This window comes from Odocoileus virginianus, chromosome 23 (genome assembly GCF_023699985.2).
Source record: "Odocoileus virginianus isolate 20LAN1187 ecotype Illinois chromosome 23, Ovbor_1.2, whole genome shotgun sequence".
Lineage (NCBI taxonomy): Eukaryota > Metazoa > Chordata > Mammalia > Artiodactyla > Cervidae > Odocoileus > Odocoileus virginianus.
Window position 1 is genome coordinate 24,504,285 of NC_069696.1, and position 25,436 is coordinate 24,529,720.

The 25,436-nt window shown below is 40.0% G+C and overlaps 1 protein-coding gene and 1 pseudogene across 24 annotated transcripts in view; one reads left to right on the forward strand and one right to left on the reverse strand.

The window, feature by feature from the left end:
* Positions 1-25,436, forward strand: part of PLEKHA5 (pleckstrin homology domain containing A5) — a 251,395-nt gene that overhangs the window by 160,940 nt on the left and 65,019 nt on the right. For 10 of the 24 annotated variants that reach the window (XM_070453704.1, XM_070453693.1, XM_070453690.1 and 7 more), the window contains 7 exons: positions 3,394-3,509; positions 3,808-3,825; positions 7,607-8,074; positions 13,984-14,533; positions 18,613-18,696; positions 21,460-21,579; positions 22,384-22,437. In XM_070453704.1, coding sequence (XP_070309805.1) covers positions 3,394-3,509; positions 3,808-3,825; positions 7,607-8,074; positions 13,984-14,533; positions 18,613-18,696; positions 21,460-21,579; positions 22,384-22,437 — 1,410 coding nt within the window. The remainder of the gene's footprint in view (positions 1-3,393; positions 3,510-3,807; positions 3,826-7,606; positions 8,075-13,983; positions 14,534-18,612; positions 18,697-21,459; positions 21,580-22,383; positions 22,438-25,436) is intronic. The other 14 variants (XM_070453691.1, XM_070453707.1, XM_070453713.1 and 11 more) reach the window with 5 other exon arrangements.
* On the reverse strand, positions 17,160-17,510 carry LOC110135717 (ubiquitin-like protein 5 pseudogene; annotated as a pseudogene).

Genomic DNA, 25,436 nt, shown 5'->3' on the forward strand with positions numbered 1-25,436 from the left:
ACTGGTCCCTGGTGCCAAAAAGATCGGGGACCACTGTGCTAGATATAGCAAATATGTTAAAATGCTAATGATTGATAGAACTGTAGGTATCCTGGTGATCATTGTATTGTTCTTGAAAAGTTACTGTATGTTTGAATTTTTTCATAATCAATTTGGGGATAATGTGTTTTGTAACCTCATATAGGTGCACTCATTTTAAAGAATATTTGCGAAGGTGCTCTTAGATCTAAGTACATCATGAACATCAGATAGTTTTGAGAGCCTATTGCAGATGAGACATTAAATCTATTATTAAATCTAAGCAGACTGGAGCTTGCCTCCCCTAACTAATAATACCCACCCATCTGTGATGTGCTGATAAGAGTACCTTCAAGTAAGAGGCCCCTTTAATCTAAGCTGGTTATTTTGTTGCTATTGTTTTCAAAAACCATGCTGCATTCTTTGCTTTATGATGATGGCTGAAATAAATTTCGGGAGTCACCTATTTTTTTAAGTCAGTTTTAAATTTAGAACTCTTGAGGGTTTTAATGTAAATTTTTAATTTTTAGGGAAAGCGGGAATATAAGGGTAACATAGCCTGTTATTTAATAATGAAAATGTGTGTACCATTATAAAATTGAGTCAATCTGTAGTTCCTATCCACTTTTAAAGAATAGTCAGGACTGCAGCTGAGCTACAGCTTTTGCCATAACATGTTGCATTATTAATTACAGAGAAAAGACTGGGAGAGGCAGAGTGGTGGGAGGGCTGCAGGTGGCCTCAACCAGAAGGTCATATCCAAGCAAAGAGCACTGGTTATGAAGGCATAAGCTCCCCATTTCATATGTTACAACAGCGTTTAGTACCAATAAGTCAAAATAATAACTTTTTAAAATACAATGCCAAACTCTCTCATACTGACAGTTACTGGGGCATTGGTTTAAATTCTTTTGTTTGCTCATCAGCTTAGCAAATGTTTATTGAATTTGTACTAGACGGGACATTTTGCTCAGGTCTTTGACTCTAAATATATATATATATAGATAGATAGATTTTTTTAAAATGTCAATAAAGTATGATGTTAAAACAGCAGTAAAAGTGATCATGTATGAGTATATTGTCTCTGTAATTATTTAGTTTAATTTTGATTGTATTTTATCTGTAACAAGAATAATGATTTCTGTTTTCAAATTCTCTCCTCCACGATGTTGTTTTCTCTGAATTTATGAGCCGTGTTTACTACTAAGTCTGTTGGCGTTGATCCTACTGCTTTTACAGTGGTAAGTAGAAAGTAGAGACAGTTGTTGAACAACACTGTGGAACTTAAAAGCTAAATCGGGAACTTTGCCATCATATTCCCATTTGACAGATCACAAGCTTGGGTGTGGTTTGTTAATGTCTTGAGCCCTGGCCACAACTGGAATGCTGAGCACCAGTCCAGCATTCCTTCCACTCATCACAGATATGGGCAGTGGGTCTTTATCCATTTCTCCCAAACCTCCCTTAGTCTAGTCTAGAGACTCTGGTGGTTTTAATCATTCTAACAATACATAGCGCTTGAACTGATTCTTTCTCATGGTTTCCGTATACAATTTTATACCCCTTCCACAGTCAAATGATATTTGTTGGTTCTGTAAGTTAATTTGCTCAGTGTATTGATTGAATTTATTTACATCCTGATGCTGAAAAAGGTTTTCAAGAAACTCATTTGACGCTGTAGATCAAGCAGACAGTCAGGATCTCGGAGTGAAGTCTGTTGCTCTGGGTCTTCTTGCATCTCTTTAGACTAACTCTTCCTTTTGCCTCATTCTATACTGAAATAATTTGTGTTTATTTATCCTTGTCTTTCAGTGTCTACTAGGGAGTTGTCACTGGCTTTTTAAAATTTATTTACTTACTTATTTTTGACTGCACTGGGTCTTGGTTTCTATGTGGGCTTTCTCTAGTTGCAGCGAGCAGAGTTTACTTTCTAGTTGCGGGGCATGGGCTTCTCATTGCAGCGGCTTCCCTTGTTGCAGAGTGTGAGCTCTAGCGCGTGGGCTCAGCAGTTGTGCTGCATGGGCCTGGTTGCCCCCAGGTATGTGGGATCTTGCTAGACCAGGGATTGGCAGGCAAATTCTAACCTACTGTTCCACCAGGGAAGTCCATCACAGGCATTTTAAGTGGAAATTAAGAATGTTTCAGGACTTAACTGGTGGTACAATGGATAAGACTCTGCCTGCCAATGCAGGGGACATGGGTTCGATCCCTGACCAAGGAAGATTCCATGTGAACGGAGCAGCTAAGCCCATGCGCCACAACTACAGAACACACGTGATGCAACTGTTGAAGCTGGCGCACCCTAGAGCCCATGCTCTGCAACAAGAAAAGCCGCTGCAGTGAGAAGTCCCCGCTTGCCACAACTAGAGAAAGCCTGTGTGCAGCAACGAAGACCCAGCACAGTCAAAAAAATAAAAATAATAAATAAATAAGTTAGGGGGGAAAAAGAATGTTTCTCCCACCTTGGCCTTTGTTTTCTTTCTTTAAAAAAATTTTTTTTATTAAAGTCTAGTTGATTTACAGTGTTGTGTTAATTGGCCTTGGTTTTCTACTCAACATACAACTACTGCTGCGGTCCACCCTCGCCTTGCTGGCCCAGGGCTAAGCTGAGTGCTCCGTCCTTGCACCTGGGAGCCGTCCCTCAGCAGGGCCTCCCTGACGTTGTTTTCCATCTGCATCTCTCGGTGGAGGCAGATTAAACCACTTACTGGTGATACAGGGCTTCTTCCTCAAACCTAGAGCATTTATATTTTACTCTGATACTTGAGAAGAAAACCTAAAGGGCAGTACCATTTGGGGTCATGTATAAATCTTTTATGTTTGTGTATAGTGTCTATAATGATTCGCCAGAATGCTTTGAGAGCAGCAACTTTTAAGGGCTGAAGGAACTGCTGCCACAGGAGGGAAGTGCTATTAGTGACTTTAGTTGCTGCTTGCTGTGGAACGTTCTTGAACAGAGAGGTGTGGATTGTAAATAGAAATTGCTTGGGGTGTGGCCATGGAACAGGGATGGTCAGGTGCTTTTTTTTCTTACCTCCTTCTCCTACCGTCCCTTCCTTTAAACCTTTATTCTTTTTCTTTTTTAAGAAAATGAAAAATGGTAAAGATAGAAAAAAATGTAAGATGTGTATATTTTTTCAATATTGAATGGTGTTTTTCTGAAGTCCCTCATTTCTATATCTATATGTATTTGTTGGCCAAAAACGTTCATTCATGTTTTCCCATAACACCTTTGGCCAACCCAATAAGCCAAGTCCCCTTTCTTTGAAGCTTGATAGTAATGGTCTATGTAGGGAGCCACTGAACTTTTTTTCTTTCTTTTACTTTTACAGGTGCCATATTTCTATTTAAAATGATCGTGTCGTTTTCAATCAGGCTGCCCATCCGAACATGCGGACCTACTATTTCTGTACTGACACAGGAAAGGAAATGGAGTTATGGATGAAAGCCATGTTAGATGCTGCCCTGGTGCAGACAGAACCTGTGAAAAGGTAAAGCCTTGTAGGGAAAGCAGTGGTGATTTCCACTTATATTTTATGCCCTGCCTTGCAAATAAATACATCATTGTCATAGTACATGTCATTTTAGTAGTCATGATACAGAACCATTTCTTCCCCAGAAAGCAAGGATTAAGTTCATCTTCTATATTAAATCAATACACCTTTAGTTGGTTTGAGATGCCATCTGCATTTTTATTCCACCTTCCCTCTTTATTCATTCTCACCTATCCATATACTGAGGTGAATCCCAAATCCTAACATTCCAACTGAATGTTCTTTCTTCTTACAGAATTACCTTTAATATCCGGTAAGTACATTTTTAATTGCTATCTTAAAAGTACACGAAACAGTGTTTCTTAAGGTTCTGAATCTTAGACGAGAATTTATATTCATGAAGTTAATTTCACTGTGTTTTTATATTATGTTGTATGTTTCTCAAGTTTAATCAATTGAAATAAAAGTTTTTGATAGGTTTCATTTCTTCAGTGTTTCCAGGATATTTCTGATTGTTTCATGATGAATGTCTCCAGAAAATAGTTCATCAAGCATCTAGATTATTTCTAAATATATCTACTTCTTAATGAATTCTATCTTCTTTCTTTTAAAACTCCAGGACTTAGATTCTTTGGTTATATAAATATGTACTATTAAAATTGATGTAAGTGTGATTTTTCCCACCTGCCTTAACATGTGAATCATTTTAATATTCAACTATATTAAAAGCTAGTGAGAGGAAATCAGCTTCTAAAATATGTAAATAGTAGCTGAATTATGAGCTTTTGGCATTTTTTTAAATATATTCCTATAATTTGGATGAAGATCTATGATACAGTTAAATTTTTCTTTGAGTCAACAACAGTTGAGCACATATATAAGGAAGATTGCTAACTTGCATATCTGGTCTTTTTGCTATTTTCTCAGGAAATTAAAGTCTTTTGAGGTATTGGTTAAAAGACTCAAGTTGATGCTGTATGAGTAAATTTATGTTTATCTATTTCAGATCAGTTTAACTAATCACTAGTAATTAGAGCTAGGCAAAAGTATGCAGAAGAAAGGAAAGAAGGTCTAAGATTGAACTCTGGGACACCTATTTTTAAGAATAGCTACCTCAAACATAATGCATTTTCTAGGTTGAGAGCTAATAAAGGGAAAATCTGTTTTTGGAATTTCATGTGTAAAAATAACCTGGATGGACATAAAGATGAGACTATTATGACTGAGAGCTAGAGAAAATTTGTTAGGTGAAAAAAAATGAATTGAAAATCTTAGGATAAAACTGACTTCAGATAATACTAACTTTTAGGGAATTGTTTAGAATACAGAAATCAATATAGTCATTAAGATATATGATTTCTAGATAATTTCAATTTCATATATTGCACTTAACCCAGAATTTCAACTTCTGTTTTCTTTTCTTGTATTTTCCAGTCTAAAAACTAATAATTACTCCTAATTTATGCTGTTAAAGATGATATTCAATATTGTTTCTTGACTCTGGACAACTATTTGTTGATTATCTGCCCATAGCAATTTTTAGCCAGTTGCATTGATATAATTTGCCCAGTTAGCCAGGAATGATTGAATACCATCTACGTGCCTGACCTGGTGTCAGTCACCATCATCCTGTAGAAATTACATCTTCTGGGGACTTGCCTAGTGGTCCAGTGGCTAGGACTCCATGCTCCCAATACAGGAGGCCAGAGTTCGATTACTGGTCAGGGAACTAAGATTCCACATGCCACAACTAAAGATCCCGCATGCTGCAACTAAGAGCCAGAGCAGCCAAATAAATTAATTTTTAAAAAGGAATAAAGAAAGAAATTACATGTTTTATTCTATCTCTAGCTCATTTATGAAGTATTTTAACCTATGACCTGCAACATCATCATTCCCCAATGGGCAGGCCACTGATGGCATTACAAAATTCTAAGCATAATATACATTCTCTGAATAATTTTCTGTCTCTCGGCCCATTATTATCATTTTCTATATTTGCATGTATCTTCTGCAGTAACTTAAATGTTACTTTTTAAAATTAGATCACAGGTTTTACATTATTTATGTTATCTTAGCATACATTTTTGAATCAGTTTTGGTTCCATTAGAGAGAAGTCAGCATGTATCTTTTTTGATTACATCTTTTAAGTTTTTGGAAAAATTGAGGGAAAAGTCATTGCAGTTCTAATTTAAAATAGCTTTAGGTAGATTAGAGGTAACTTTTTAAAAAGACCTTTTCATATATTTGATGCTCAGTGTTTTAAAAAATTCTTTCTACTCCTGAAATTAGCTTGGATAAATGTGTTTGTAGCATAGATCTTCTCTGATTTCTATCTTTCAAGTGGAAGAAGCTCCATAGCATATCTTAATAAACTCCCTCAGTGTCTAATATTGCTTCCAATATGAAGCCATGAATTTTATCTAAACCTAAATATATGGATGGTCTATAACTGTACTCTGAGGGAAATAGTCACATTTCTTTTTATTTTTTCTCACTGATTTTATTCCTAACTAGCCATCTCTGTATAGCTGAATAGAATATGTATGTTATTAAGTCTCTTCTTGTGTGTGACTTCTTTGCAACCCCATGGACTGTAGCCCACCAGGCTCCTCTGTCCATGGAATTCTCCAAGCAAGAATCCTGGAGTGGGTTGCCATTTCTTCCTCCAAGAATATGTATAGATTCTACATTTTTAACACATGCATTTTTATCACTAACACTGGCAGCAATAGCACAGTTAGGATTCAGTAGGATCATTATTATATATTGAAATGTGCAAGGTTGGTCAGTTCCCTCTTCAAGAAGCCTCCCAGTGTGGTATCACCTTGGCAGTTTTGTGCAGGTACAGACACTCAGCTTGGTCTGGTCAGATCCTGGAAGTGATTGGTCTCAGGAAAGCTGATTCTCATCAAAAAGACCCAGATAGAGCAATTGGCATGGTGAGCAGTAAAACCATCTGCTGGCTCAGGCGCACACTGCTAAGCAGCACATTCTTCCTGCGGGGACGTGGACACGAGATGCCAGCTTCTGATCCACAGTTGCTTGATGAGATTGAATGGTAGTGGTGATAAAGTCTGTGCCAGTCACAGATTTATTCATGTGGAGCTCACAGCAGTCCCGTATCCTTGGTGCTAAAGTTTTCCCTACTTGCCAAAGAGGAGTTTGAGGCTCAGTAATTTTCTGTACCTTGCTGGAAACTCAACTAGTAAGCGGTAGAGCTGTAGACGTCTGTGGTGGTCCAGTGGTTAAGAATCTGCGTGTCAATGCAGGGGACACAGGTTTGATCCCTGATTGGGGAAGATTCCACATGCTGCAGGGCAGCTAAGCCCGTGCGCCTAAAGCCTGCTCCGCAGCAGGAGAAGCCACTGCAATGAGAAAAACCTACACACAGCAACTGGAGACTAGTTGCACGCTCTCCCTGCCCCCCTCCTTCAGCCCCCACCAAACCTGGCCTCAACTAGAGAAAGCCTGTGCTCAACCAAAAGATAAATAAGCAAAATAACAGTGTAACTACTGGAAGTTCCACAAATTAAGAAAAAAGAGAGCACATGTAGTCCAGCTCAGAAACTTAAGTCCTCAGGAATACAGAGAGTGAGTTGGTCACATGGTCTCGATCTTTGATAGCATCAGAAGATAATGTCCATTTCCACAAACCAGAGTCATGTTTGTCTCATGATGCATTAACCCTCCTAATTGGAAACCATGTTGTTTATTTCAAACAACCAGCTACTGTGGTATTTTAAGCATGGATTTTTGTGGTTTCATGGTCAAAGGGCAGCCTCATTTGCTTTCTTTTCAGATTTCTAATGGTAGGGACACTCACCACTTTTTTTGTTTTCCAGTGCTTTCTACACTGTGTATTTTATGTTTAATTTTCTCCCCTTTCTATTTATACATTCTGGTGTTGTACTTGAATTTTCACGCCATGACATTGGGGATTTGTGCAGACTTGTCTTCTGCAACCCTTTCAGGGTTTTTTGTAAAGAAAAGATAGTTTTATGGGTTTTTTTTTTTTTTTTCAGAGTGAATCCCAAAAATAACATGTGCATTATTTCATCTGATTTACTCTGCCTTTCTTCTCTGATTTCAGAGTGGATAAGATTACATCTGAAAATGCACCAGCTAAAGAGATCAATAACTTTCCCAATCATAGAGTGCTAATTAAACCAGAGGTCCAAAATAACCAGAAAAACAAGGAAATGAGCAGAAACGAAGAAAAAAAGGCATTAGAAGCTGAAAAATACGGATTTCAGAAGGATGGCCAAGATAGACCTTTAACAAAAATTAATAGTGTAAAGTTGAATTCTCTGTCGTCTGAATATGAGAGCGGGTCAACGTGCCCAGGTCAGACTGGACACTACAGGCCAGTCAATTTGAATAGCTCAGAGAACAAAACAGTCAATGTGAGCCTGGCAGATCTTAGAGGTGGAAGTCACCCCAGTACAGGGCCCTTACACACAGAGGCTGATCGAGTCATACAGAGAACGAATTCAATGCAACAGCTGGAGCAGTGGATTAAAATCCAGAAGGGAAGAGGTTATGAAGAGGAAACCAGGGGGTAAGTGTCTTGTGGTGTTGACGGGAGACTGCTTTCTGAGATACGGGGTCAGTGTATTGAATTCAGATTGCATTTGTGATATTACAGCTTCATGACTCATCTTTTCTTCAGGGTAATCAGATATGTGTGTGTGTGGTTTTTTTTCTTTTTTTTTTTCCTCTGTCTCTCTGAGTAATGTTCACCCAACTTTACTGATGGCAAGGAACCATCCTCCCTGGCCCAGTATAAGAGAAGGTGTAGGCCGTGGGTACAGATCATGTTTGTTTGAGGCAAGGACGGAAGCAAGATCTAGCTTCACCCCTTCACACACACGCACACTGAGGAAGGGGGCAAGACCTAGCCTCAGCCCTTTACACACACACACACACACACACACACACACACACACACGCTCTAGCCTCAGCCCTTTACACACACACACACACACACACACACACACACTCTAGCCTCAGCCCTTTACACACACACACACACACACACACACACACACACACGCTCTAGCCTCAGCCCTTTACACACACACACACACACACGCTCTAGCCTCAGCCCTTTACACACACACACACACGCTGCTGCTGCTGCTAAGTCGCTTCAGTCATGTCTGACTCTGTGCGACCCCATAGATGGCAGCCCACCAGGCTCCCCCATCCCTGGGATTCTCCAGGCAAGAACACTGGAGTGGGTTGCCATTTCCTTTTCCACTGCATGAAAGTGAAAAGTGAAAGTGAAGTCGCTCAATCATGTCCGACCCGTAGCGACCCCATGGACTGCCACCTACCAGGCTCCTCCGTCCATGGGATTTTCCAGGCAAGAGTACTGGAGTGGGGTGCCATTGCCTTCTCCACACACACACACACACACACACAAAACTTGTCTTCACTGTCCCCACCATCCTGCTCTGTTTTCCATTAGTAGCTCCTACAGCTTAATGTAATGTGAAGCTCTCCTGAGACATGTAATGTGTGGTGACCGGAAAGGCTTCCGTGCTCTAGTCTCAGTCTCATTTCTTGGCTTTCTTAAACTCATGATGCACATGACTAAGTATTATATTTATTCATCTAAGTGTTTATTCATTCATGTGCACACTTATTCTTTTGTATACTTATTGTATAACTACTATATGGTAATCATGGGACCAGGAAGTAAAATACTGAAATGATATAGTCCAAATTTCTCACAGCCATTCTTAGTCTCGTGGACTAAGTTAAACAGATCCTGCATATGATGACAAATACAGCAAGAAGAGAAGATGTTTCAGGGACAACGAGCCCAGCCTAAAGGTTCAGGGAAACCTGTCTGGAGGAAGTGAAGTAGGAGCCCAGATATGAAGGATGGTATGCTTATCTTGGTTGCGGTATGCACAACTGAGGAGTTGATAGTGCTGGGAAAAGACTCCAAAGCCGAGTCTGGCTGAGGCTCACATCATCACAACTGCTGTAATGATGGACAAGAAGCAAGGCTGGAGAGAGAAGCCAGAGTTGTTATATGTATGCAGAGTGGTGATTCAGTAGAATCTGGAGAATGAGTTGGAGAAAGTTCAAAAACTGAACTTGTAATTGACAGGTCTAGTTGAGTACTTGGATGTGCTTGATTGCAGACTGGTCTCACTCGAATCTCATTTGAGTGGCTGGGGGAAATCAAGAATGGTGCTCTGCTTTTTTTGTCTGGTTGTCAGGCATTATCCAGTGCCTCTCACCGCATAGGGAAGGATTGGGGAGACAGAAGGTAATGAGTGATTGGATAGGTTAGATTTGAGGTGCCTGCAGTCTGTACCTCCAAGGAGAGATCTGGACTTGAATAAGATTTGGAGTGTCATCATCATGATATCAGACATGCTTAAAAGTAAGGATGAAAGGAGAAGCATTCATTCAGTAGGAGGCTGGATAAAGTAAAGATTCTAAGGGAAAACCAGAAAGAACTTTGACGTTTAAAGGAAAAAAAGGATAAACAACAAGGTCATACTATATGGCACAAGGAACTATATTCAACATTCTGTGACAAACCATAATGGGAAAGAATATGAAAAAGAATGTGTGTGTGTGTGTGTGTGTGTAACTGAGTTACTTTGTTGTACAGGAGTAATTAACACAGCATTGTAAATCAGCTATACTTCAATACAGTGTTTTGAAAATTAAAAAATAAAGGGAAAAAAGGGATTGGAGGGTCTGCAAAGACCAGAAGTAAAGGCCAGAACATGGAGGAAAAGCAGGTGCCCGTGGATGAGAAAGTGTTGTGTTTTTAGGTGGGAAGCTGGTGGTGCAAGGTTTATAAAGTACTGTAATGAACTATCGCATACACAGTTAACTGAAGACCTACTGTAACTCTTACCTTTCAGGAGTAGGGAACCAGAAAGCAATAAGTTAGTAATGTTTTGGTTGAAAGAAGATGAACTTTTGGGGTGGTGGGATGTCCTTGTGGTCGGGGTGGTTGTCAGCCAGTCTCTCCTCTCGGGAGTGCAGCTCGGCCCCTCTCATCCCATGGTGTGTTGCTCACTCCTGTTTTCTCCTCCTCCACCCTTATTGCTCACTTTCCTAATTTTCCCAAGGGACAGCTGTGAGAAACAGTTGCTGTCTCAACAATAAAATTTGATTGCACCGGAGAAAAGCCAGAGGTATTGGGGGAGTGGGGGCGGGTAGGAAATGACAGGATGTTTGAAAGTACTTATGAAGGTAATCGTTTTCAGGGAAACAGTAATAAAAACCAGAGCCAGAAGATTTGCTGCCTCTCTACCCAGCAAATTAAATCTCGCTTCTTAATTGAATCAGTTTTCCTCAAGTAAAATCATATTTTCGTAAGGTTGAAAGTGAACCATTAAAGGAGTTCAGTATCTGAAGTTAGTTTTTTTAATTGTTGAGCCATAAGTATTAGTTTTCAAGCACTTCTCGAAGTCTTTGGTTGGATGTAATGAACATCCTTAAAGGCTCCCTGTGACTTACAGATTTTGACTGCAGATCTTCCAGCTTCTAAAGGCTGGCCTGAGGTCATTTGGAGCTCAGGTTCCCTTCACGTTGCTCCTCCAAGTTTGGGTTCCCTGGCTAGAGCCCAGCTTAGATCATTGACATAGGTCATCTACATTATTATGTGAACATCATGCTTCAAAAACAGTGGTGAGGTTTTACAGTGAAATAATTTTTATCGGTGGCAAGAAGTGTAATGGTCATAGATGGCAGAATTCATTTGGTGAAACTTTATGAAAGGCTGGCTTTCATTCCTAAAGTTCTAATAGAAAGAAAAGAGGTTTCCTATGTAGTCATATAGTAGGTGCCTGCATCTGTGAACAGAGTCTGAAAATTCCTTTGTGAGGGGCGGGCCCGTTCAGATGCTGGGGCCTAAGCCATTGTTTTGCATGGCAGAATCACGTGTCAGGGTTTTCAGGGCGTTTGACAGGCAGGTGCTGTTGAATGGGGCACAAAACCTGACTAAGGCGCCCACAGAGTTACTTAAGCTTTCACTTAAAAAGTAAATCACAGTTTGCTTAATTTGAATTTCTTTGGAGAAAAACACTGAAGGAAACTAGTTTTTTTTTTTTTTAAAAAAAAAAAAAGGTCTCAAAGTGGTAGAAAGTATATGGGGTGAAAATAAATTTGCTTGATGATAACCAGATTTTCCATTAAAATCCTCCAAAAAGTAGTTCCAAAGATGGCAGAAGAACCTTTTACACTTTGTAGTCACTTTTATTTAGCTAGCCGAGCTTGGTAGGAAAATTGCCTGCCGTTGATGATCACACATTAGATGATCCAAGTGCAGTAGCCATCTCGGTCACAGGGTCCAGCTCGTGTGGACGCCTGCGTTCTGTGTCATCAGATTTTTCTGAACTGGAATTTAAACATTAGCCTACAGGCAGTTTTTCATTTGTTTTAAATCGAAAATATGTGACCCTCCTTTATGTAACTATAAATGATCTTTTTACAGATTTCTGAACAGCATACATGAAGTTAATATCATTTATGTTTTCGGTATTTGTTACTGTGATACAGTTCTGTGCCTAATCCAGAGCTTCTTACTCAATGGGATGTCTATGGTATTTCTTAAGTTTATGAATGGCCCAATAACCAAGGTATGCTGGAGTACACTGCTGGAGCACTAGGGCGGAATTTATCGGATGGAATCATATTCCCTGCCTGACATGCTTTCCTAAGCACCCATGGGGTTGCCAGCTCTGGGCTTTCTTCTGTTAGCGGAGAAGATGAGGGTCGGAGGGAGATCAGGCAAGGAAAAAATAGGAAATTTACATGGAGAGACTTGATTCTTTTTACTGCTAATATCAGAGTATGGGGTACCTTCCTCCCCCACTCCAGCCCCAAAGTCTTCAGACGGTTGGGCTCTCAGAAGTGTGTGTGTGTGTGTGTGTGTGTGTGTGTGTGTGTGTGTGTGTTTTGAGAGGGATGACAGCTCAGTTGGTAAAGAATCCACCTGCAATGCAGGAGACCCTGTTTTGATTGCTGTGTCAGGAAGATCCACTGGAGACAGGATAGGCTACCCGCTCCAGTGTCCCTGGGCTTCCCCTGTGGCTCAGCTCAAGACATGGAGAAGCTGAGGGACATTCAGCGAGATGAAGGAAACTCAGCTTAGAAGAATGGTTGAAGGACCTGGAAGTATTTCAAAATACAAAATAAAACATGGAACTTTAGAATTGTAAGACCACTTTGTGATCAAATCCTCTTCTAGATGAGAAAGCCAAGTCCCAGAACATTTCCGTTGGCCCGATTTCAGCAGCACATGAAGGGCTCCAGCACTTTAAGATTTTACCCTTCCTAATTTAGTGGTATCTTTTTATCTTTAAGTATATTATTGCAACAGAATAGTAAAGTTTTTTTTAAATAATTTCCATACTTTTGGCAAAAATTTTAAAATAAAAGAATGAATTTGCTTTTTCGTTAAATCCCAAAGTCTTGAGAAATCTTAAGTCTCAAAGGGAATCGTTGACATAATAAAGAGAGTAGACAGCTGCTTAAGGAAGTGAGAGGCCTGCATTGTGGTTCCAGCCAGACCACTAACTCTTCTTTAACCCCCTAGTATTGAAAGGAGTATGATCTCTTCTTAGCCTTCTCCCGCCACACACTTGAACCTTCTCTCAGTCCCAGAGGTGTAACTAACCTCCTCTAAGATCTTTTTATTTAGGGGGAAAACAAGAGTGAAAGCTTGGCCCTCCAGATGTTTGACCAACTGCTTCTTCCCGCTTGATTAATAATAAAGTTCACAAGTATTAAAACATCATAATTCTGGAGATCTGCAGTTTTGAGTCTGAAATAGCATCATGTTGAAGAATTTTGTCTTTAAAAAATTAAATTTTTAGCTTTAGCTTTGAGTCATTTTTATTTCTGAAAAGTTATCCAGGGAAATGATTCCTACAGACTGATTCATGTACTTCTTCCCGTAAACAGTTATGCTTTCAGAAGGACAAAGTACAATAAAGCCTCACCACCTGCAGTCCTTCATTTCCAATCTCCATGCTCTGTAGGCACAGCTCAAAAACTCCAATGTTCCATCCACACACAGAAACCCTGTTTAAGTATTCTTCTGAGATGTGTGAAGATGAGATTCTAGGAGATTATTTATATAAAAACAAGGAAGACATGAGGACAGACTTGAGATCTTGAACATTTTTGTTTCTGGAGAAAGTATAGAACTCTTCCTTCCTGAAACCAAACCATACATTGTGTGGAATAAATGGTCTTTAATGTGAGTGACACAGATGTTGTTGACTTAGTATATTCAATCCGTCAAATTAGATTTCATAAAAAAATTAAATTCTGTTCATTAGTCACCTTTAAAAAAAAATGAATCTTCAGTATACATTTTATCTATCAGGAGGGGAGAAAAAAAGAAAAAATAAAAACGTACTCCAATTTACTATCTGAAAAGCAGCTCTCCTTCAGTTTCATGTTGCAATTGTTCTTTTATTTCAGAGTAATCTCTTACCAAACGTTGCCAAGAAACATGCCAAGCCACAGAGCCCCAGTCATGGCCCGCTACCCGGAAGGCTACAGAACCCTCCCGAGAAACAGCAAGACCAGGCCGGAGAGCATCTGCAGCGTAACGCCCTCGGCCCACGACAAGGCAGCGGGACCCGGAGCCGAGGAGAAGCGGAGATCCATGCGGGACGACACCATGTGGCAGCTATATGAGTGGCAGCAGCGTCAGTTTTACAACAAGCAGGGCACCCTCCCTCGCCACGGCACCCTGACCAGCCCCAAAACCATGGTCAACATCTCCGACCAGACGATGCACTCCATCCCCACGTCACCCTCCCACGGCTCCATAGCCGCCTATCAGGGCTTCTCCCCTCAGCGGACCTACAGATCGGAAGTGTCTTCGCCAATTCAGAGGGGAGACATGACCATAGACCGCAGGGACATGACCATAGACCGCAGAGATGTCACCATAGACCGCAGAGATGTCACCATAGACCGCAGAGACATGACCATAGACCGCAGGCACCGGGCCCATCATCCCAAGGTAAGGCGTCTGCTCGTCCAGGGTTCATTGCTCCTCCAAGGATGCTGCAGTTTACTTTTAGTTGTTTAGTCGCTCAGTCATGTCCAGCTCTCATGACCGCATGGACTGTAGCCCACTAGGCTCTCTGTCCATAGGATTTCCCAGGCAGGAATACTGGAGTAGGTTGCCATTTCCTCCTCCAGGAGATCTTCCCAGCCCAGGGAATGAACCCACATCTCCTGCATTGGCAGGCGGGTTCTCTACCACTGAGCCATGTGAGAAGCCTTTTACTCCTATTAATAGTACACTGTTCTTTCTTGTGAATGCCAGAGACAAGATAATGGGGAGGAGGCAGGCAAAATCAGCTTTTTTTTGTTTTGTTTTAAAAATTAAAGAAGCATTTTTGCAATGTCAGACTCTTATGTATAAAACCTAAGCTTGCAGGGCTTCTTCTCTTAGGATCAGCTCTTTGGAACGGATGCATTATGCATTCCTCTCTGCTTGAGAGCAGATCTCATCAGCTTTCCCTGTAGGTTAAGACCACATGCATTTGGATTGGCCCTACGCATACTTGCAAATTCTACACCGCCTCTTGTAGCACCCCTACAGTCTTCTGTCAGGCTCTTCCTATTCTCTGCTAAGATAAAAGTGTGATCCTCATCTTCTAACCACCAGCTGAAGATACAGCATACTGAAATACCTCCTCAGGTGCCCAATTGCATATTAAAGTAACATCACTTACTGATATATATACTTTTTTTTTGGCCACGCCATGCAGCTTGTGGGATATTAGTTCCCTACCAGAGATCAAATTCATGACCTTAGCAGTGATGTGCGGAGTCCTAATCACTGGACTGACAGGGACTTCTCCATATATATTTTTAAAAAAATTTAGATATAGAGATCATGCTTTAATGCACATGTTAAGTTGGTTTAGGGGCTTCCCAGGTGGTAAAGAATCTACCTGCTGCCAATGCAAGAGATACAAGAGACAGGGGTTCAATCCCTGGGTCGGGAAGATCCTCTGGAGAAGGAAATGGAAACCCACTCCAGTGTTCTTGCCTGGAGAATCCCATGGACAGAGGATTCTGGTGGGCTACAGTTCATGAGGTTGCAAAGAGTCAGAAACAACTTAGCCAGTAAACAAACAGCAGCAGCAGCTCAGTGGGTTCAAGTCTTGCTTAGTAGATTTTTTGAAGTGAAATTGGAGCACCTTGCGTCAATCAGCTTTTCACAATGCTGAAGCAAAATCATTTTGATTAGTCACTGTGTTTGCAACCGAGTCTTAGTGTCTGTCCTAAAGTGAAAAGGCATTTTTCTTTCCCTTTCTTTGAATTCTAAAGAGCCTCTCGCTTTATGCTATTTTGAAAAGTGCCTTTTCTTGTCCTTGTGATGGGCTGACTCCTTCAGTTACATCATTGCATAAAGCGTTCGCTTGATTTTTCCATAAATAAGCATTAGTTAGGAATTAATAAGTCAATCAGAAAGTGTCTTTTGAAAGAAGCTTTAGTTTGTCTCACCAAAAAAAGGCTCACTTTGAACGTCCCTGTAACAGAGTTCAACGTTTTGACACTTTGTACGTCCAAAGGCTAATGAAAATTATTAACGATATTCAAGAGAAATCTGATCAAATGCAAATTATTAGTGTGTGGTTGAACAGTGTTCTCATGGTCAAAATTGATCATCTGTTTCAATAGCAAATATGAGATGTAGGTGTGCTGCCTAGTCAGTTTTCCCAGTCAGCTAGCACCTGGCCCTCCTGAGAAGCTCCTCCAGCGTTGCCAGGTTTTCTTTGTGCCTGTCCTGTCGTCTTCCTTGATGTGATCCGTGGTTCTCAAAGTAGGGTTCATGGATCCTTAGGGAGCGCCTGGGGTTACCTGCGGTACCCACGAGCCTTTCAGGGAGTCTCTGATAAGCTCAAAACTGTTTCTGTAGTAATAATAATAAGGCATTGTTGACTGTGTTGTCATTTCCTACCAGTGCAAACACACTAAAAAGTGGGTAAAAGCACTAGCGCCTTAGCCTGAATCAAGGGAATGGCTCAGACTGTGTGGGTGGTCGTTGTAATATTTCACGGTCACAGATTTGCTGTAAAAATAAAGGAGCAATTTCACTCAATCACCAGCATGAAACAGTAAAAGATAACTGTGTTCAGTCTTGACTGTTCGTTCCATAATGTTTGTGTGATGAAATGGGAAATGTACTTAAAGCATGTCTATTGCATACCCCAGTCTCAGAGAAAAATGCTTGCATGGTTATTTGAGTTATAAGCTAAACTAGCTCCTTTTTTTTTTTTTTTCAGGCTCTAATGTTTTGCTTTGTTGCTTTTTATTTATTTTTGACTTTGCTGACTCTTCATTGCTCCACTCAGGCTCTCTACTTGTGGCGAGCGGGGGGTACTCCTCTCTACTTGCAGTGCACCGTCTTCTCATTGTGATGGCTTCTCTTGTTGTGGAGCACTGGCTGCAGGACACAGGCTTCAGTAGCTGTGGCTCACGGGCTCGGTTGCCCCGCAGTGTGTAGGATCTTCCCAGACCAGGGATCAAACCTGTGTCCCCTGCATTGGCAGGCAGATTCTTAACCACTGGACCACCAGGGAAGTCCAGCCTCTAAGTTTTTATTAGCATGAGTTTTCCAACACAAACATTCATATTAGTGTGGGAGTTGAAAGAGGGAGAAGAGGAAGGGGCAGGGAGGAAGAATTCTGCCCAACTGGTAATAAAACTCCCAAGTTCATTCCATCATGGATCCCATATTCCCTCAGAGACACACGGTCCTTGAAAATCATGAACCACTTCTTCAGAATGAGCTTGTTCCAGTGGGTGCCAGGTTGGGCTGTGATCGGCTTCTTGAGATTCCTGCTGGTTTCAGCAGCCCTGCATTTAAGGCAGACCTTCTTCCCCAGATGGTCGTTGCAGCCAACCTCGATCATCCTGGCTGGAGCTTGAATCACCTGGAACCAGCTGATGCCACAGCCTCCTCACTGGGGTGCAGAGCCTGGGCCCTTCTTTAAAAGAAAAAAAAAAAAAAGATATATATATATATATTTAAAAGCACCATTTTTACTTGAAAGAACGAATGACAAACTAGAGTTGTTCAGATTTGGTGTTGGACAGACATTTCCAGAGTGGAATGCTAGTCTGTCACTTCAAGGACGCCAGCCCATGGTATTTGTCATCAATGACACCACTTGAGCTTTCAAGCAAAAATTAGAATTTGGGGAATCTTATACCTGCCTCTTTGAGCTTGACAGCCTTCTGGTGCTTAAAGATCAACGGTGGTATTAACAGATAGGAGCTGCTCATCTCATATAGTGAAAAACAGGTGCCAGCCATTGGAACATCTGCATATTTCACTGAGCCAGTATTTCCCACCTGACCTCTGTTTGATGTCACAAAACCTTGGATGAGTAAAAGGTTCATTTGAAATGTGGACTTCTGCAAATATCCCAAAAAAGCTATTCAAGTTCTCTTCCCTTTTCCAAATACCTGTATCGAAGGTGGATTTTCTTCATGTCCTTCCCCTAAAAGAGATTATCACAACAGATTGAATACAGAGGCAGATAGGAAAATCTAGCCAGACATTAAAGAGATTTGCAAAACTGTAAAAGAACACCACTCTTGTCGCCAAAGTCTTCTTTTAAGGACAGAAAGAGGGCTTCCCAGGTGGCGCTGATGGTACCCAGCCAATCCACCTGCCAACGCAGGAGACATAAGAGATGTGAGTTTGATCCCTGGAATGGGAAGATCCCCTGGAGGAGGGCGTGACAACCCACAGCAGTATTCTTGCCTGGAGAAACCCATGGACAGAGGAGCCTGATGGGCTATAGTCCACACGGGTCTCATGGAGTCAGACACAACTGAAGTGACTTAGCAACCATGCAAGGCCATACAGGGATCCTGAGACCAGTAAGTTTGAGAACCACTGAGCCAAACGACTCTACAGAATTATTCTGCCCATCAGAGTGTGTATTTTAGTCCTGAAGCTTTAGTATCTGTCTTCTTTCATAAGCACTAGTAGCAGTTTTAATGGCATTTTGTAATACAGTTTTCGTCACTGGCATTGCCCACAGAACTTACCCCGTGCCTTTATCTTCCTAGCACATGTTCATGCCAGACAGGAGGTCAATGCCAGCTGGCCTCACTTTGCAGTCTGTTAGTCCCCAGAGCCTCCAAGGCAAAACGGTGAGTACGGTATCTTTACTTACCATATCATGTTTTATTTATGTGCTGCGCATGATAGCATGTATCTGACACAGCTTTTAAGCTTGAGTTTTCAGAGAGGCGCCGCTCAGAGAAAAACCATTACCAGTTTTGTGGAAGAGATGCTCAGTGGTAGAGTTGGCAGCCATATAGCCACAGGAGTGTCTGCCTGATTCCTTTTCCCTAAATGTCTGACTGCCTCGATATAAGATGCTGTTTTCCACCTTTACTGTATAACCTGGGAGGGTTTCTTTACTTCCTTGAATGTTAGTTTCCTCTTCCTAAAAATGGAAGTTGGAGTGGTTCATTAGGGGAACAAATCCAGTAAGAAACACTGTGTGTGTAGTCAAACCACAGGCCTGGTAAGTTTCTCTGGTGAATTTTTATGTAGATTAACTACTTTAGAGCAGAAAAGAAACTGATTTACATATTTATACAGAGAGACTGTCCCAGATCCTAGGTTCAAGCACGTGCTTACTGTGAACAGTTCATAGTCAGTGTTATTTCCATTCACATTGAGAATGAGTTATGTTACCAGAACACTGTTGCTTTTCAAATTAGAAAAGATGACTTCTCAAAATTTCACTGCATTCTTCTATCAGGGGAGCTATGCTTTAATATTAGTATTCAGTCTCAGTTTCTCTGAAGATGCGGTTTGAGGACCGTATAGTTGTCCGTTTTTTAAAGTCCTTCTGTAACAATCAAAACAAGTTCATCTTACATGTATTTCTCAAACATTTTTTATTTCATCTCTTACACGCTTAGATATAAGGAAGATTTCCTGGTTTTAAAATACTTGTGGTTTATTTATTAAAGTCTGTGGATACTATTATACTTCTCTAAAACTAGGGAATTTTAACTGTTGGAATTGTTAAATATTGTTGATCTGATGGACATTAATGATAAGCTCATGCTAAGTATCCTGTTATGAGCTTTCCTCTTCTCCCTTGCTCCCTCTAGTGGCTGTTTAGGATAAAATTTATGTGTCACCGCCTCCTTTTGGAAGAATCCACTGTGCCTCTTTTTATTTTGCCTTAAGTCTAAATATCTGGCAAATTTGTTGGAATTTTTCATCCTTTTGAAAATCTCTTTAACTCCATAAATAGTAAACCAGAGTTTTAAGCTTTCTTTTTTAGTATTTCTGTCAAATACCACTCTGGGTTTTAGGCTGTCTAATCCCCACCCTCCGCTCTCTCTGGCAAGATCTCTAGAGCTTGGGGATATAGTGACATAAGATATGGACTGTCCCACAGCCATGAGATCACAGCATGTGGCTGGCATCTGAGCAAAGGCAGTTCTTTGTTTTCTGTTAAGAAATGTCCTCTTTAAGTTACACGCACACATGTTCTGTGACTGTTTAATAGAAGAGGCTGTTGTCTCATCTGCATAGGTACCCACTTTTATCCTGAGGATCCAGTAGTAATTATGGTTTACTTTTGACATCTTTTTCCACCTGAAGACAGTAACTTTAACATAACTTCAAATAACAGTTAAAATTGATTTGTAACAGATACAGGGTACTACACATAAAAGAGATATGCAACAAGGATTACTGTATAACATAGGGAACTATATTCAATGTCTTGTAATAAGCTATAATGGAAAATAATCTGAATATATATATAACTGAATCACCTTGCAGTATACCTGAAACTACCATAATACTGCAAATCAGCTATACTTCTACTTCTTAAAAAATTGTGTCTCTAAAAATTTTTTTTATATGGATGATAAAGAGCAATAGCAAACAGAACAGAAGAGAACGGGTGTGATGCTTTGGTGCTGGCAAAGCAAGTCAGTCTTGGGAGCAATTTTTGGCTTGGACGTTTTCAGGGCACATTGCAACCCTTAAGTGAAGAGAGTCTCCCCGTGGACCCCGTGTGGTTTTTAATCATAACAAAGCTCAGAAAAAAAACACTGAACACTATTTTATGGCCTGTAAGACTGCCGATGACCATACTTTACTGCATTTCTAATGAAGAAAAATACATCAGATCGGCCTGTTAAGGAATTTTTATCTACCTTTGAAAGTTGATTCCCCATCAGGGATCAGAATAACCAGTCAGGAACCGAAAGGTTCTGTGGTCTCCTCCGAGTGTAGAATGGGGGTTTGTGCACACGTGGAAGCTTTCTACATGTAAATATATTTTTTTTCCTTTAAAAAAAAATTTGGTCTTTTGGTTAATACTAAATATCCTGTGAAAACACTAACAGTGACATTTAAAAATATGACTGGGAAGCAATTAATAGATCCCAGGTGCTCACTGAGCTTAATGATGTGAAGATGTCATCCACGTTTTACATGAATTGATTTCTTTGCATTTACATTTTGTTCTCTAAAATAGAGTGTTGGGCATGCGGGTATTGTTGTTCTGCTGTAAAAGTCTTAGGTGCCATTTTTAAACATCTCATGAAAATATATTTCAATTATAGGTCTCATGTACAAACTTTTTTTTTCGTTTGGCATTATGCTTTTTTATACTTAACGTTTGAACATCTCTCATGCGTTCTGAGAAAATGCCTGAACATACTGTTGTTTTGCTGTACCTTACCAAGTAACACTGTTCCTTCTATTTCTCTAGATATCTATGCATTTATGTAGCACCTATCATCATAGTGCCTAGGCGCTATGTTTGATGTCAGCCGTAAGAGGAAACTTGCCAAGAAATCTTGGTTTAATATCTGTCACTTAAGACCACAATTAATCTGTTTTCCCATTTGGATTCTTAAATTGTGCCCCTTCAGCCAGAGGAGCTTACGCTGCTGCTCATAAAGCTGAGGCGGCAGCAGGCGGAGCTGAGTAGTATCCGGGAGCACACTTTAGCCCAGCTCATGCAGCTCAAACTCGAGGCCCACAGCCCAAAGGTCAGCCCTGGAGCCGTGTGTGTGTGTCTGCTCTCGTCACTCACCCGAGCCGCTCATCCTCAGTCGGTCCCACCTGCCTCATTCCCACGAGCACCAGCCATCCTACCATTGCGGGGCCTCCTATTGACCCTTTGAGAACTCCTTTGGTCATACCTTATCGCTGTGGGCTGAGCATGTTTCTTCTTAGCCTTCTCTCCACCCGCTCACCCGCCAAGTTTTGGTTATGAGCCAGGAAAGGCAAACAAGACTTCAGAATAGCTTTGCCATCCACCAAACACTGCGACTCCGGTGAACCAGATTGAAGAGTCCCGTCATTTCTCATAAAGTAACCAGTGGGGAATTGATCGTCTTTCTAATAAAGCTGCCTTTTCATTGCCAAAGATCAGTTTCCTTGCGTTCTCGATTTTTAAAATGAACACACGGAAACATTTCTCAAAGGGTTTAATAGCCTCTGGTTATAAACATCCCAAGAAGTAGTCCTCTATTGCAGAAAAGAATTAACATTTAAAGTGTCTAACATGGAGTCTGCTGAAACCATTTGAAGGATTTTTCTGCTTACTATTTCAGCTTATATGCATGTCTACGTAATTTCTTACAGAACTAAGTGTGATTTTTTTTTTTTAATAGTAATGGAATACGTCATCTGTACCATTTACGGGGTGGGGGGCATGTGTGTTAAAGTTGTTGTGTATTGTGACATAATAGGTGGTGGCAGACTACCTGTTTTTCCTGTTTCAAAACTGACTTTCATGAATTCCGCACCCTCTTTCTCTGTCCCTTTGTTTCTTGATTGACGTCTGCTAGAATGAAATCCTTTCACATCACCTTCAAAGGAACACCATATATTTGGATCATCAGGTGGGATTTGAAGAATTTTTCTTTCTTATTGTACCTTTCGTTTTAATGTTTTAAGTGTAGTACAATTTTCAGGCTACTCAGATTATTTCAGACACTTTGAGTTAATAGCATGACTTTTACAAGTGGCAGGCTGGTAAGAAATCCTTTACCAGGGGAATTCAGGAATACCATAATAACCAGGTTAGAAAGGACAATTGTGGAGATGAGGCAGGATACAAATGCCAGGTCTCTGGAAGTTGAGAGCCTGGACTCACTAGGTTTCTTTCTTCTTACCCCAGGAAAGCTTGTACTTACGGGCTTATATCAGCTTGGAGGTGACCTCATTAAAGAAATAGACACCCAGCTGTGAATGCCTTGTTGGAAGGCTAGGAGGAGATAGGTGTGGTGGGCTCTGTATTCCCAAAAGGGAGGTTAAGGGTGGGTGACATGTGTGACGAAGACATTGCGTTACTGCGCACCATCTCCTCCTGGTGTCAGTTTGATAGAGACCGACAGTTGCAATCTCTCAGTGGTGGTAGTGAGTGTGGTTGGTTAAGGTGAATATTGAAAAGTGGAAGTTCATAAACAAGGACTGACACTCCTAAATGTTGGTGTTTATGAAATTCCCTGTTAATATTTAATTTTAATTTGATGAGAATTTTCAATATGTTCTTAAATAAAAGTTTATTCTGGTGAATGCTCTTTTTTCATACAAGTTAAGCTAAAACTTGATTTAGCTTGTTTTCGAAATGTTGAAACTTGAATATTTTATCAAGTGAAAGAAGTTACTGTGGAAAGTGTTATAAGAAATTATTTATATATTTATATTTGCCCTGTCTTGTTTGAAACAAAATAATAATGCACTGCTTTAAATTAGTTCTATTTAAAGAGGGATTTTGCACTAGGATAACCCTTGGAAAGACCTTCAGTCATATTTATTTTAATTTTTGAAAGAAATATACTTTTGTTAATATATAACTTATTTTCCCACAAAATGTTTTCATCCTAATTCTGCCCATCAGAATGCTTTAAAAATCAGCATTTCATGAATCTAAATTTCGATCTTCACTCTAGAAACTGGTGCTATTAAATTTAACCAGTGTACATTATATATGCTATCAGTAATAAAGACATGTTTGCCAACAAAATAGTAAGATAAGTCTTTCCTTAAAATTTCACACTCTTGAAAGCTTCTAACATACATGGGAAGTAACTTTCTTAGAAGCTCCATTGTATATAAATCTAATGATAGTTCTGAAAAACAGTGGGATTCACCAAAAAATGAGGGTTAAAAACAGTGATATAAATGTGAATCTGAAGTTATCTAGAATCTCTGGAAATAAACCTAGTGATTTATTAATTTACTACGTACCTCATCAAATCAAATCTGCTATTGCAGACCCATAGAACTTAAGCAGCTTTTGGTAAAGGGCAGGTAAATATATGGAAATACCACCATTTGCACAAATGCCTCTCCTCATCCTGCTTTCCCAGGTCGAGCTGCTTCTTCCCGTGGCTTCAGTGGCCTAGATCTGGCTGAGGCTGTGTTCCCACCCTTTGCTCCCTTGGCATGCCCCGCCAAGCCTTTCCTGATGTGCCATGCCGACAGTCCCACAGGTGGCTTCTAAAATCTCAGCTTCTTAGACACAAGCCCCTGGCAGTCCGGTCGTTAAGACCACCTTCCAATGCAGGGGGTGTGGGTTCAATCCCTTGTCAGCGAGCTGAGATCCCACAGGCCTCTTGGCCCAAAAAAAGGGTAAACAACAGAAGCAATATTATAATTAATTCAATGAAGACTTTAAAATGGTCCACATCAAAAAATGAAAGAGGATGGAAAAGGCCAGGAAGTGGGCTCTGCCCTCCACAGTGTGGAGGGAACATGACCCTGCCCACACAGTGGTTTTCGCAGGTGGAAATGATTGCAGGCTTCTAGCCTCCAGAAATGTAAAAGAATAGTGTATGTTGTTCTTTAATGAAATAGTTAATTATTTAAACTTTCAACTTTGTATCCCATCCTCTCTGTACTCTCAGCATGTCAGCAGAGCTTTTCCAGTGATTCACCTTTTTCTTAGATTAGATCCTGAAATAACTGTCTGATTCCACTTTAAAAATTTATGTGATAGTGAAAAGAATTGTAGAGTTTAATTTTTAAATGATGACTTGCAATGACTATTTCTGATGGCAAAAAATGAGCCATTTTTTGATAATAGAAAGTATATATAAAAACATGGTGAGGGCTTTGCCCAGAAACTCAGATATGCCTAAGTGTATATATTGTTAAGGGTTCCTAAAGAAAAATCTCTCTTTAAATAAATCAAAAAATTTTATGGTTTCAAATAATTGCATTTGATATAAATGAAATATTTATTTTTGAACTGTCCTATATTTTATTTATATCAATAGTAAGGTTATTAAGCTATGTAGAAAGGTTATTAAGTTATATAGAAAGAATTCTTGGTAATTTTAATTTTAATGAAAATTTTCAGCTCGAACATTTCCAGCTTTTAATCTTGTTACTGCCAGTAGCCAATTTTAGATGACCAGGTAAATTTTTATAGGCATTATTGGTTGCCTGGGTTTATAAACTAATTCACCAGTTTTATATGATTGTAAATTTGAAAGTAGATTTTAAAACCTTAACGTCAGAGGCTCTGGTCACATTTTACAGACTATATATCATACCAAGAGAATATGTACTAATTGATACTCTTTCAACACTTGTTCTGCTTGCTCAAATAAATCATCAGAATAACCTAAGGCCAACTTTTAATTGATTTAAATTCTCTTAATCGCTATCATTATTCATGAAAAGTAGAACCAAAGTGTAGTCTCTAAAGTGCTTCTAGGTAAATTCATTTCTGATATTATAACAAATAAAAATACCTTATCTGAAATTCTGAAAATTTACATATTATACAGTCAACCCCAAACTCTTAACTTCTGGTGCCATATAACCATTATGAAGATAAGTCATTTACTGGAGTGTTTTTAAAAATAACAAAAACTGTACTAATTATATG